Below are 13,288 nucleotides of genomic sequence, written 5' to 3'. Positions count from 1 at the left end.
AAGAAATTTATACAGGTTTGTAACAACACGAGGGTGAGTAAACAAAGACAGAATTTTCATTTTTGGGTGAACTATAAATAACTGAATAATCCAGCTCCTATAACCCCAACTAAATAAGCACTAAAATAATAAAATAATCAGCTTATGTTAATAACGTATCACAATACATTGTTTACATCTGATGGTTTATTTTAAGCATCTATGGGCTGTTTTCCAGACAGGGTTTAGGGTAATCCAGGAACAAGCTTTAGTTATATTAATACAATTTAAATAATTTATACAAACAAAGCTTACAAAAAATGCATCTTGAGGCAAAACAATGGCACTTCTGATATATGTTAAGATATGTCAGGGCAAGATGCTTTTTAAATGAAGGCAGCTCAAACATGCATTTTAGTCCTAGGATAAACCTTGTCCTGAAAAACCGCCATATCTGTTTATGTGTTAGTTCACCCAAAAATAAAATTCTGTGACTGTCATGTTGTTACAAACCTGTATACATTTATTTATTCTGATGAACACAAAGGAGGATATTTTGAGGAATGTTTGTAACCAATCATGAGCCCCATTCACTTCCATAGTAGGAAAAAATAATACTATGGAAGTGAATGGGGCTGGTGAACGATTTGGTTACAAACATTTCTCAAAATGTCTTAATTTGTGTTCATCTGAACAAAGAAATTTATACAGGTTTGTAACAACATGAGAGTGAGTAAATGGTGAAAAAATTATCCCTTTACTACTTTATATAGGCTACTGGTTATTGTGGTGCTTATTTTTACATTGTTTATTTGCCTCCAATGATTTGTAAAGCCTAGTGAACTGTACGTTTTTCCTAAAAGAACCAAACAATGCAATGCAAAAAAGTTATATGTAATCATGAAACTTATCCGCTAGATGGCAAACGTGACTGTGGGAGTCATCTTCATTAGTCATTTCTTGCGCACTAAACGTTTATTCAAACATTCCTACGCAAAATCCGCATGAAAAGTGTCACACAATTTAGTGTTTACTACAGTAAACTGTTGTAAAATTCCTAGATACTATACCGTAGTAAATAAGTACCACAATTCACTAGTTACTGAATACTACAGTAAGTGTACATTTACAAAGTTTGGTAATCACTAATATGCTACAGTGTATACTAGAATTGAGTTACTGTACAGTTTACAAGTGAATACTTGCAGTATTCTTTATGGTATTTAAGTGATAAATACATTAAAACAAGCATATATTTTAAAACCAAGGCTGTTTACGCGCAGGGCATTTAGATAAAAGCGTGAATAACACAGTGTTTATCTCTACTTTTTTCTGAAGCAACCACCACTCTTTTCAATACGCCTGATAACATGTTATCTTACTGTATATGAAAAACAGGTCTGGTGGATCATCACGTATGTGAATATTATGTAACACGAGTCGTGCTGAATGTACTGAATGTGCGAGGGTCACTCGATAGTGCCCAAACAGACGCACACATATGGCGCTCTACACTAATAAGGCAAAGCTGGAGGCACTTTGTACCCTTGTGACGCGCGCCTGTATCCAATAGAAGAGACCGTGGAGATATGCGCAAACAAACACGGGATATGCCCAGGATATATAAACTCTCCGTTGAGTGTGTAGTGGGGTTTGACGGCGGGGGAGCGCAGTTTAGGACGCCATCGCATGAAATTACCGCCTTAGAGAACATTGTTATTTTTCTGACCTTCTTGGCTACTTGAAGAACGAAGGTCTGACTGTGTTATATATTTGTAACTTAATCGTAAATCTAATAGAGACTGAAAAAGTTGTCTAATGCCTTGCTGATGTTTTAATGTCACTGAACATCCACAAAAGCCATAACTTGCTCAACATTTATCAAAAACGCTCAATACAGAGCGCATTGACAATGCCCTTGGATCTGGGGATGTACGACAGTGGCGCGGATTATAAATCCCAAAAGCAATGCCAAAAAACCTCGTTTGCGTTTTATCAAGCTGTACGGGACCTGTTACCGGTATGGGTCCTTGAGGACATGCGGACGATGGAGGTGTTTCATTGGGAAGACGACGGACGGGCGTGCGCGTTTTCCCCGTCGGAGGCTTTCCTGTACGCGCTGGTGCACGATCACCAGCAGTACGCGCGTTATCTACTCAACAGGTTCTCCGTGCGCGCGCTGGAGATGCCCAGCAGAAGTTTCTGCTGCTGCCAGGCGTCCACCGCGCAGCACCTCACCATCGCCGTCCGCTACAATCGCATCAACATCATCCACATGATCATGGACACCATCAAAGACTTCACAGACTGCGAGAGGCAGAGTTATCTGAATCGACGCGGGTGCGTCCACACGGACGGCAGCAAGACCGCGCTGCATCTCGCGTGTGACCTGGTGCGCCCCGAGTGCTTGATATTGCTGCTTGGACACGGCGCGTCCCCGTACGCAACTGACGTTACGGGGAACACGCCCCTGGACTGTTTACTCCACCAAATCTGCCAGAGTGACTTTGACATGCGGACGAAGCACGTTTGCCTCGGCTACCTCATTTTATTCATGCCCAAATTACGTTTCCAGACGAAGGGACAGCTGCAGGACAATGCAGATATGTGGAAGAGCCTCATAGGAGAGCAAGCGTTCCGATGGCTTTCTGGATCATCACCTCCTTCATTGTTTGTTCAGGCCATGCAGAAGCTCAGCCAGTCCATACCTATAGAGCAGCTGAACTCACTCCCTGACTTTCTCAAACCTCTTGACTTTAGACTGGATCAAGCTTAAAATGAACACGGTTGTCAAACTGCGTGCATGGTCTTGAAATGTTCATGCTAGAAAGTTTTTTGAAAGTGCTCTGTGAATAGTTTGGTGCATTATAGGATGTTTTTGTTGCAAAGACATTTTTTGAAAGAAAATTAAAATATATCTATTTTTTCAAGTTGTTGCCTTGGATTTCTTTATATTTCATTAAGATGAAAACCTGTTTTAAACATTAAGGCACACCCGACGCCTTGTCATCACTCAAAAATCCAAACCCAAATGTTGCCCTCTGAATGCTACCAGTCAAAAGTCTAGACACACCTTTTTGTTCATTTATTATCATTGCTACAAAAGGGCACCTTTTGCATAGATTACAGCTTTACATATTCTTGGCATTTTGTCTATCTGTTCGATGAGTTACAGTATCTACACTGTCAGAAAAAAATGGTCCCTGGCTGTGACCAGGGTACCCTTTCAAAAAGCACGTCTTGTACCTAAAGAGATCATAATAGGTACACAAAGAGTGCATATTAGTACCTTAAAGGAACATAGAGGTCCCTGTACATATCTGTACCTAAGGGTTGCATATTAAGACCTTTTTAAATGGCACTGCCAGTGACCGCTATAGGAATTATTTCTTTTTTGTCAGCGTATCTACAATCTCAAAAATAAATGTACAAAAGCTGCACTGAGACTTTATGTACAGATATAAATACATTTGGTACCAATATGTACCAGACAGCAGAGTCGGATTCGCGCCGAAGTCAGCGGCTCCGGTATATATCTGGTGCAGATCCGGCCCGGAGCCATCTGCTGGAAAGTACTAGTATGTACCTTTGAAGGGCTTTTATGCACTTTTAAGGTACATATTTGTACTTTTACCATCACGTCAATTTTTGTACATTTTCTCTGAGAGTGTAAGCTGCTATTCAGTATAGTTCAGAACAGCATTTAACTTTGGTTAATTCAGATTTTCCTATAAAAAGAGAGAAATAAAATACATAAGTACAACGCAGATTGATCTACACAACCAATTAAGGAAATAAAGAACAATTTAAATTTTTGGGCAAATCTTTGACTAAGTGTTAAAAGAACACTCTTTTTGAAAATAGGCTAATTTTCCAACACTAGATTTTTACAGTTTTGGAATCCATTCAGCTAGAGCCCTGCACGGGCCAAAAAATCCAGCCCTAACCCGGCCCGTAGTGTTCAAGCCCTACTCGACCCCAGCCCGACAATGCCTGCAATTTTTCAGCCCGAACCCGACCTGACCCGAGACTAATATCAATCACTTTTATTCTCTCTTTGATGTGCACGCTTTTTGATGCGCGCTCTCTCTCTCTCTCGGACGGCGCTGTCTCTGCTACACACGCAAACACACACACACAATGAGGAGAGACGCCAAAATAAGCCCAAGCCCGACCCGAGCCCGGTCTGTAAAATAAAAAAACAAACGGCCCGAGCCCGGCCCAAATGGGCTTAGCCTATCGGGCCCCGACGGGCTTGCAGGGCTCTACAGCCTATCTCCGGGTCTGGCTATACCACTTTTAGCATAGCTTAGCATAATCAAGTGAATCTGATTAGACCATTAGCATCGCGCTCATAAATGACCAAAGTTTTGATATTTTATTAATGATATTATGCAGTGCCCGAAAATAGTCCCCTGCTATTAAAAGTTACCAAAGGGACTATTTTCAGGTCCTGCGTTATATCATTATGCCTGCTGCAGCCACGGTACAGCAACAAAGTCCTTGATTATTAAGCCAGAATGAGAGTATAGTTCTTAGCCATATCTGCCTAGAAAATCGCAACTTTTAATTTTCCGTCTGTCTTAGTACACAATGTAACAATCGAAGAGTCAAGTTTTAAACAGGAAAAATATAAAAACTCTTTGATAATTTTTTTTAGCTTGATGCTAATGGTCTAATCAGATTCAATAAATTATGCTAAGCTATGCTAAAAGTGGTACCGCCAGACCCAGAGATCAGCTGAATGGATTCCAAAACGGTAAAAATCAAATGTTCAACTCTAGGAGAGCTGGAAAACTAGCAAAAGTGGAGTGTCCCCTTAAGTGTCAATATCACATGTAATATGACAATGCTGAAAATGAACCACAACAAGCAGAGAAACATAGTTGTAAACTTTTTAATTTTGGAAGTTATCATGACTAAGCATGAAGGAAAGACAGGTGAGATTATTTTACGAGTTTACTTTTAGCTGCATAAATAAATGCCCAGTGTCCAACAATTATTACTTAATTTATCCTTACAGTATGTTCTGATAAAACCGGCAAGTGAAACTTTAGTAAGGCCTGGAAAGTAAAACGATGAAAACATAATGTGCAAATAGGCAAATGAAACAAGATAAAAAGAAAAACATATTGCAAAATTGCTTGCATGGCTATTTTGATCCCCTACTGTATGTGCATTTGATGCATTACTGAGGTGTCGAAAGAAAAATGTACAAACACTTCACAAAGTCGGACAATGAATATATATATATACACATTTAGAAAATTAAACATCAGACCTCGCAGTGAATTATAGTTATCTATAATAGATTACTCATCGAGATATTGTCTTTATGGACGCATATAAGGGATACTTGTCCAGCACTAAGATACATTTTTTTTTTCATAACAGATTTCATGATAGATTCTATCAAACAAATATTATTATGCTGCTGTTAAAGTTAAAAGACAAACCGTCCATTTAAATGACCTCACATTTATGCAACACATCACTACAGTGTAAATGGAGGTAAATGGGAGACCATGCTCTCTCTATACAGTTAAGCCTCACAAGAGATATGTGCCAAATGCTACCATGATTTTACTCCAGTCAAGGTGTATGTATAACCAAATCCCTTACCATCCTAAATTAAAGCCTCTAAAACCAGAGATCCTGTCTTTACAAATGCACCCTCATTGGTTAGTTTCGAATAATATTGTGACATATCTTCCTGTACCTAGAATTGTTTGTTTAGTCAAATTACAAATATTTACATAGTCCCTCTAATTCACAAATAAAAACGGATTCACATTAAACATTTTTCTACGTAGCGAGCAAAGTGCATCAATATAAACCAAGCCTCCATCTAAAATCAATACAAATAACAAAGCAGCTAACTGTGCATACGGATGTTAAAACTTAATAAATATGGGCTGAATAAAATGAAACTGGTATAACAAATGTAAACTGGATAAGGAGAAATGATTAAAGTGCCAACAAATATTCACATAGCAGTGATTCTGGGGGGTTTTGACACAATTTGTGGCGTTTAAATCACCTCCCACTCTTCCTCAAGCTCCTCTCCGCTAAGGGAACCCGTGTTGCCATGGTTTTTGCTCGGATTGTTTTGCAGAGTCTTGGTAAGTCGCTGATTTAGGGCACCGGCGGGAGTCACTGCCCACAGTTCATCCATAGGAGTCACTGCAGAAGAGGAGTTTCTATGTCAGTGTTCAACATTTTGGTACCCAAATGTGCCGCATTAGACATTTTAGCACTAAATGCTCACCTGCGAGCCAGCTGACCAACCCTGGGATCTTCTTCCAGTAGTCTCCGGCTGGGTTCTTCTCCGTGATGCCGTACCGCCGAGCCACTTCACCATTGGCCAACCGGACCCAAGCGGTCCTCATGCTCAAAACCAGCTGACTTGCTTGAAGTCCTACCGTTTGAAAAAAGTTTCAACACTAAAACTATACTGTATAAAGTAGGAATGCACGGATAAGAAATGTATGTTGCGATACAATATTCGATTACTTGGAATGACATGTACCGAATCCAATAAATACAGATAGTCTTGCTTTTTACTTCCCATTTCTAATTATTATGTTCTGTAATGAAGTAATATAATCTGCCCGGATCATCGGCTGTTTTCAAACAATCGTCCGATGTATGATAGTGGGAAAAATTGCTTTTATCTGCCGATATAGGCCATTGTATCGGTGCATTAATGAAAATGCATTTAAACTCTTAAGAGTTTGAATCTGAATCGGGTCAAAATAAAGAAGTATAAAAATAAAGGGGAGATTGGGTAATGAAGGCGTACCAGGAATGTGTTCCCAGGCAGTCCCGACAGGCATCTCCTCTGTGATGCCGACCCTAACATGCACGTAACCTCTGTTGTCCAGCGCCCATAGCATTCGATCATTTGGACTGGTCTGAATTCTCACCAGATGAAGCCCAACAGGCTGAACGAAAAGAATAAGAACATGTTCAGGTAGCTCAACTGGTAAAGCATGGTGCTTGCAACGCAAAGGTCAGGGGTTCAATCCCAGGAAATCTACACTTATAAGTCACTTTGAATCGTAAATGTGACATAAGAATTATACAAAAGTAAATATAACTGAAGAACAAAGGATATACATGGATTATATCATCCAATACTGGGAAAATACCAAAATAAAAGCCATGGCAGAAAATGTTCAAAAACTTTTAAAATGTAAAATAAATCTTTGGTGTCCACAGAGTAAAGGTTTAGCTGAAAATAACATATAGATAATTTATTATAACAAGTTAAAATTTCCACTTTGTAGGTGCAAGCAAAAATGTGTGGCTTTGGGTGTGTCCTGTTAAATGCAAATGAGCTGATCTCTGCACTAAATGGCAGTGCTGTGGTTGGATAGAGCAGATTAACTCTTTCACCGCCATTGACGAGATATCTCGTCAATTAAGAGAAAATGCTTCCCCGCCAATGACGAGATTTTCCGTCTTTCCGCAATCCCGCTATTATCCACCAGGTGGTGCCCTTCCGCAACTTTTTAAACCCGGAAGTATTGCCCTATGGAAAGCTGCTGCATGTCCGTGTCTGTTTTAAAGATCGCTCTGAATGGGATCTCTATGAAAAGTCCGTCACAAAAATGGAATTATCTCTATTTTTGCTCAAAATGTGGTGTTTTTGCAGAAACCTACCCATATTCAAAAGCTGATTGCAAAAGAACCACTGAAGGTAGGTTGAAACGTTTTGTTTTGTTTGAAAGCAGAGGGTCTGTTCTTTCATTTGGTATATTGTATGTTTATATATTTAAAGAAGAACATTTTCTGGAAGGCATTTAACTTTGGTGAAAATCATGAAAAACGCTGGCGCTGGCTGGCAACTTTTTTAAAAAACGCTGGCGGTGAAAGAGTTAAGGGGCAGTATTATCTCCTTCTGACATCACAAGGGGAGCCACATTTCAGTTGTCTCCAACAATGACACGGTTGTCCCGTGGCGGCTACCGTAGCTTCTCTATGCGTTTCGGTGAACGGTGGACTGAAACGTTGGTTGCAATTTGCAATCTTACCACTAGATGTACTAAAATTTACACACTGCACCTTTAAGTAAATATTTTTGGTATTATCTGATAAGAACTAACAGCAAGAAAATTATAGTCGCAAACAACACTAAAAAAAAACTTTTAGACATTGGTTGCACATGATTAAATTAGGTTTTCTTAAAATGAAATTAACATAAATTAAAAAAATTTATTTCATTTTCAGAAAACTTGATTAAATTCTGTTGAAATGGTGTACATAATTAAATTACGTATATCCAACAATCCAACGCAAGTGTCTTTCGCTAGTTTCCACCCTAATTTTCACGTTTAGCGCCGCGTTGTTTAAATAGCAAATGCATTTGCGCCTCCTTTTGCGCCCATGGGCGTTCTGGTCTAAAAACGAGGTGTGTTCAGGCGCATTGTTGGCGCGTTGCTATTTTGAGGCAACTAAAATAGACTACGCCATTGACCAACAAAAACCTGGTCTAAAGTGTAAAGTCTGGCGCAATGTGTTTTATGTTATTTAAAGAGCACATTAGTAAAATGCGCCTATACACGGGAGGACAACGCGGGTTTGCTTATCACAAGGTACATGAATGCGCAGCAGCATAAAAATGCTTTTAAATATGAAAGATTAAAGGATTGAATGTAAAAGATTATTATTGAGTCTCTTGGACATAAATGAGGACTAATTATGAGACGTTAGAAGGCGCAAAGAGCTGCTTCACCTGCAGCCTGGTAAGTAAATAAATGCTTTGCTTTGAACAAATGCGTCTGTTTTTAAATGTTTTTTTTTATGCTACCTCACGGATTCATTGTATATGATGACTCTGTACCTGTGGATATGGTGAGATGAGAAACATTTTAAAGTAATGCTTAAAAAAACTCTTTGCTAAAAAAACCGCTGTCCAAAGTGCTGAAACGTGAGGAGAGCCGTTTGTAAATTCTTTATCTCCTGTTTGTTACAAATAAAGTATTTTTAAAGTACAAACCTTATCTTACATACTTGTAAATTATTTTTTGATGATATTAGATAGCCATACATTTAAAGCAATTACAAGCCTGCTTTTTTACTTCCATGACTAAAAGAAAACGGGCTTTAAAGGTTTTAATAAAAAAATAACAATTTCAATACAAGTGGAAAAACAACAATTATTTAACATTAATCTTAAACTGGGGATCTTCTTCCTCCGCTTAGTTTTTCAGTTTACAAAGTCCGTCATCTAAATAGGGATTAGACATAGCGCCAGAGCAACTGGCTTTTAAAGGGGATGAGAGCTGTGACTCTCATTGGTTTACTGCACGTTACGCCCAAAATACTCCCATTACAATAGGACCTACCCTTTTCGACCATGCGCTCGGCGCAAAAACCATTTTTCCCGTCGTTAAATTAGCAAAAGTGGATTCGGACACGCCCATTTAGACGCTGCGCTGTGCGCTTTAGACAATGCGCTTAGATCGTTAAAATAGGGCCCTTGACTTTACTCAAGCAGAAAACCAAACCTGAAACTTGGCACAGGCATATAAATATCATACAAGTGTAAGCATGTAAGTTTCTATAAGAGTTTACCGTACATCACATGGGATTGTTGTTGTTATGCAGCCAAATACAGCAAAGCATTGCTGAAATGCTTGTTTACCTGCTCGGGAGGTTCAATGCAGATCCAAGCAGGGAGCATCATGCTGGGGTTCAGAGGTTGAGTTCCAACCCGAAAATACACCATGCCGTTAGCATCACACGCCCATACGTTCTGAATGCCACAGGACAAACTGAGAAACTTTATATCACCTGTAAGTGAGCAATGTAGGAAAATAAGAAACATGCATTAACTAACATTAACAACAGGATCACAGCATTTGTGACCCAGTCTGTGAAAACCGAGCTAGTCATTTACTGCAAACATTCTGTATATAACCTTGATATCTTTAATAATGACATGGAAGCGTTGCAAACATGACGGCACAGTGACAACTTTTATAAAAAGACTTGGGTTTAAACCCAGTTGTTAATATTATTATATATTAGATTAATTTTATTAATCCCCAATTAATAATATTCCTGTGCGATTTATGACTGGTTTTGTGGTTCAGGGTCACATATAGACAGTACAGGGGCTTACATAATCCACATAAGAAGCCAAATTTTTGAAAACAAAGGTGACTTAAATTTTTTGTTTGTGCAATAACAAACCTTTTGTTTTTATTATACATATAACACTAACTTGATATGAAAATAAAAAACCATTGGTGTTCATTTTGAAAAGAATACAATGGACAGTGACTGTAAGCAACTGATCCATACATTCCATGTAGCACTATTTCACTATTGTACAGGTCAACGACATTGTAGCAATTTTTCCAGACTTAAGCCTTGCATATAACAATCAATGTTTTTGGGGATTAGCCAACATTTGGTGGGACCATGAGGTGGGTATGTCCTGTATAAAGTGATATGAAGTCTGTATGGTGTGATATGATAGTGTAACCTTGACGTGACTGTTAAACGTCATACAGTAGAGTATTATGACGGCCTTGTGTTGAGGGCTCAGATAGCAAATCTTAATAGAACATGATCCTGGCACACCGTGTATATCGTCACACTTTCCATTTCTATTAAAATGTTACTGATATTTTATGACACTACACCACAAAACCAATCATAAGGGTACATTTATTTGAAACCTTAGATTTATACATCAACTGCTGAGTAAATAAGCTTTTCATTGTTGTAAGATTTGTTAGGATAGGACAATATTTGAGAAGTTTAGTTCCAAAAACGCGATAAACAGCATTAAAAAAAGGTCAGTATTAAAAAGTAAATACTTAATTTTATGCAAAATACAATATGCTCGTGTTATTCTGTCATCTTTTCTCCCTTTTCCCCCCAAACCGGAAAAAATGCCATGGCGGCGCATTGAATACACACAGAATCCTAGTTTTCCTACTTTGTACTTTGTGATCAACAAACAAACAAAAACAAAATAATACTTTTGATGGCATTGATAAACCTGTGGTGGTTTTCTTTGGTGAGGAAGAAACGCAAGCCAAAATCGAATAATTTACGCAAGAGGCACTTGGGCAAAGGAAAAATGCCGGCTGTTGCTTGTTCTCACACGACAGCATCAAGCTTCTGTCATGCTAACACATTGACCCCAGGGGATCTTATGAAAAAGTTTACAATATTTTACTCAAAGTCAACGAAAATCGAGCAGGACCAAAACATTTTACAGCTGATCGCTGTCAATAAAGCTCAGCGACGACGTCCCAAGGATGACAGCAGCAATGACAGTGTTCTTAATATGACAAAGTAAATGTTTTTTAACCAGTATACCACTCGTCAACTAAATGAAAATAACATGGCAAAGATGAATGCACATTTATAGCATTTTGAGAAAAAAAACTTGTCATGAATTTATTGCATTTGTATCAGTTTTTATAATAAATCTTTGAAAATTAAATTATGGATTTGAATTTTTAATGTTATGTGAAAGTTTGAGGTTTTCATCTTGTCACTTTCTTGGTATAGAAAACACGTTTTCAACTCTTCATTTGGTCGAGATACAACTATTTGAAAATCTGGAATCTGAAAATCACCTTTAAAGTTGTTGTCCAATTGAAGTGCTTAGCAACGCATATTAATGATAGATACATTTTTTAGATATTTACAGTATGAAATTTATAAAATATCTTCATGTAGTATTTTAATTTTAATAAAAAACAGGAGACCCCCTAATTCATATTTGTGTGCTTTATAGGGGGTCCCTCAATGCTTAGGTCCGGGACCACCCCAGCCCCCCCTCAATTCGAACACTGCCTAAATGGAAGATGATCTTTACTTATTATCCTATAGATTTTTGGCAAAAAAAACCCAATAATTTTGACCCATACAATGTCTTGTTTGCTACCTATACAAATATCTGACTGGTTTAACAAAATATTACACAGACTTTTATATATACAGGATTTTTATATATAGGCACTTTTAAGCAAAACCAGTCACAAAAAGAAGTTTCACATTAATAAACTAAAATTGAAATGTAATTGCATTTTAATTAAATTAACCATAAATTATCTTGCATAATCTATGAAAACGTAGTGACAAATACAGTCTATAAAGCAGTTTGTTAGGCAGTGTTCGAATTAAGGGGGGACTGGGGTGGTCCCGGACCTCCTAAGCATTGAGGGACCCCTTATAAAGCACACAAATATAAATTGGGGGGTTTCCTGGTTTTTATTAAAACAAAAATACTACATAAATTTTAAATTCTTGTGCTGCCACAAAGCAATACTGTCCATTATTTCTCCCAATTTCGCAATAAACTAATCTGCATTTAGGGCTATACTGTAGAAACATGGGGATGTGAAATGGCGACTTTCATGTAAAAACAATTCAGTTCATTTTGTAAGGCCTTTATAGATCACTGATAGTATAGTTATGTATATTATATTGCAATTCTGTTAACAGAATGCAAATGTTCAAATACAACAGTCGTATAACGTGTTTCATCTGCCGTTTCAGATTTGTCAACAGTTACTAATAACGCCTATCTGACAAATCAATGGTAAGGACGTTAAGGGATTGTGATAAACAAAATGAATGAACACAATAGATTACTCACATGTCGTCACACCCGTGGCCTTTGCCCGTAATGTCTCTATACACACTGTGCTGATTCATTACCAACTGAATAAGATAAGCAAAGCTGACTCTTCAGTTCTCATGATGGCCTTTTCAAAGCCACTATTACTTTTTCCTCTTAAAAAACATGTTAAAGGTTTCTTGAAATTAGACAACTCATTCCTGGAGTACAAGAATAAAAGTTCATGGGGTGGTTTCCCAGACAGACTTCGCATTAAAAATGACATAAATTACAAAAGACACTTAATGACAGTTGTCATAAGCATGCATAAAATCTCCTTCATGTTAATGGCACATGTCATGTCATGATTATGCAGGTGTCATGTCAGTCTTATGAACACCCATTCAAGTAAAGTGTTACCAATTTTTGTATTTCCATTACTGAGAAAATGCATCGTGCTGAACAGGGTCCACGTATACCAAAGCAAACAATAAACCCCCAAACATTGATTTTAAAGAAAATCTTTTATAACCAAACAAACTCAAAAATACTAAGAACTTAAACCTCTATGACCTTTTATTAACTACTAAAGTTGGTTCGACTTAAAAAAGTGAGTTTAGTTACCCGGTTGCTTAAAAATGATGAGTTATTTAACTTTAAAAATAAAAAATTTACACCACCTTTTTGAGTCAACTAATTTTTTTTTATTGTATTAACTCA

General features: G+C 37.8%; 2 protein-coding genes across 3 annotated transcripts in view; one reads left to right on the top strand and one right to left on the bottom strand.

Moving 5' to 3' along the window:
- The first annotated feature begins 1,592 nt into the window (after positions 1-1,592).
- On the top strand, positions 1,593-2,905 carry ankrd9 (ankyrin repeat domain 9). Its single transcript, XM_065288309.2, has one exon. The coding sequence runs from the start codon at positions 1,817-1,819 to the stop codon at positions 2,753-2,755; it is 939 nt and encodes a 312-aa protein (XP_065144381.1). The 5' UTR covers positions 1,593-1,816; the 3' UTR covers positions 2,756-2,905.
- A 1,955-nt stretch (positions 2,906-4,860) lies between these two features.
- Positions 4,861-13,288, bottom strand: part of tecpr2 (tectonin beta-propeller repeat containing 2) — a 28,353-nt gene continuing 19,925 nt past the window's right edge. For both annotated transcript variants that reach the window (XM_065288310.2, XM_065288311.2), the window contains exons 17-20: positions 9,629-9,777; positions 6,782-6,923; positions 6,248-6,397; positions 4,861-6,162 (exon numbers count right to left, since the gene is read on the bottom strand). In XM_065288310.2, coding sequence (XP_065144382.2) covers positions 6,011-6,162; positions 6,248-6,397; positions 6,782-6,923; positions 9,629-9,777 — 593 coding nt within the window. In that variant the 3' untranslated portion in view covers positions 4,861-6,010. The remainder of the gene's footprint in view (positions 6,163-6,247; positions 6,398-6,781; positions 6,924-9,628; positions 9,778-13,288) is intronic.

The sequence above is a fragment of the Paramisgurnus dabryanus genome, chromosome 17 (genome assembly GCF_030506205.2).
Source record: "Paramisgurnus dabryanus chromosome 17, PD_genome_1.1, whole genome shotgun sequence".
Taxonomy (NCBI): Eukaryota; Metazoa; Chordata; class Actinopteri; order Cypriniformes; family Cobitidae; genus Paramisgurnus; species Paramisgurnus dabryanus.
The sequence above is the reverse complement of the archived record's forward strand: the minus strand, read 5'-3'. Positions and strand labels throughout refer to the sequence as shown.

Excerpts from the sequence above, each read along its gene's own strand:
- ankrd9 (XM_065288309.2), top strand. The coding sequence starts at position 1,817 with ATGTCACTGAACATCCACAAAAGCCATAACTTGCTCAACATTTATCAA.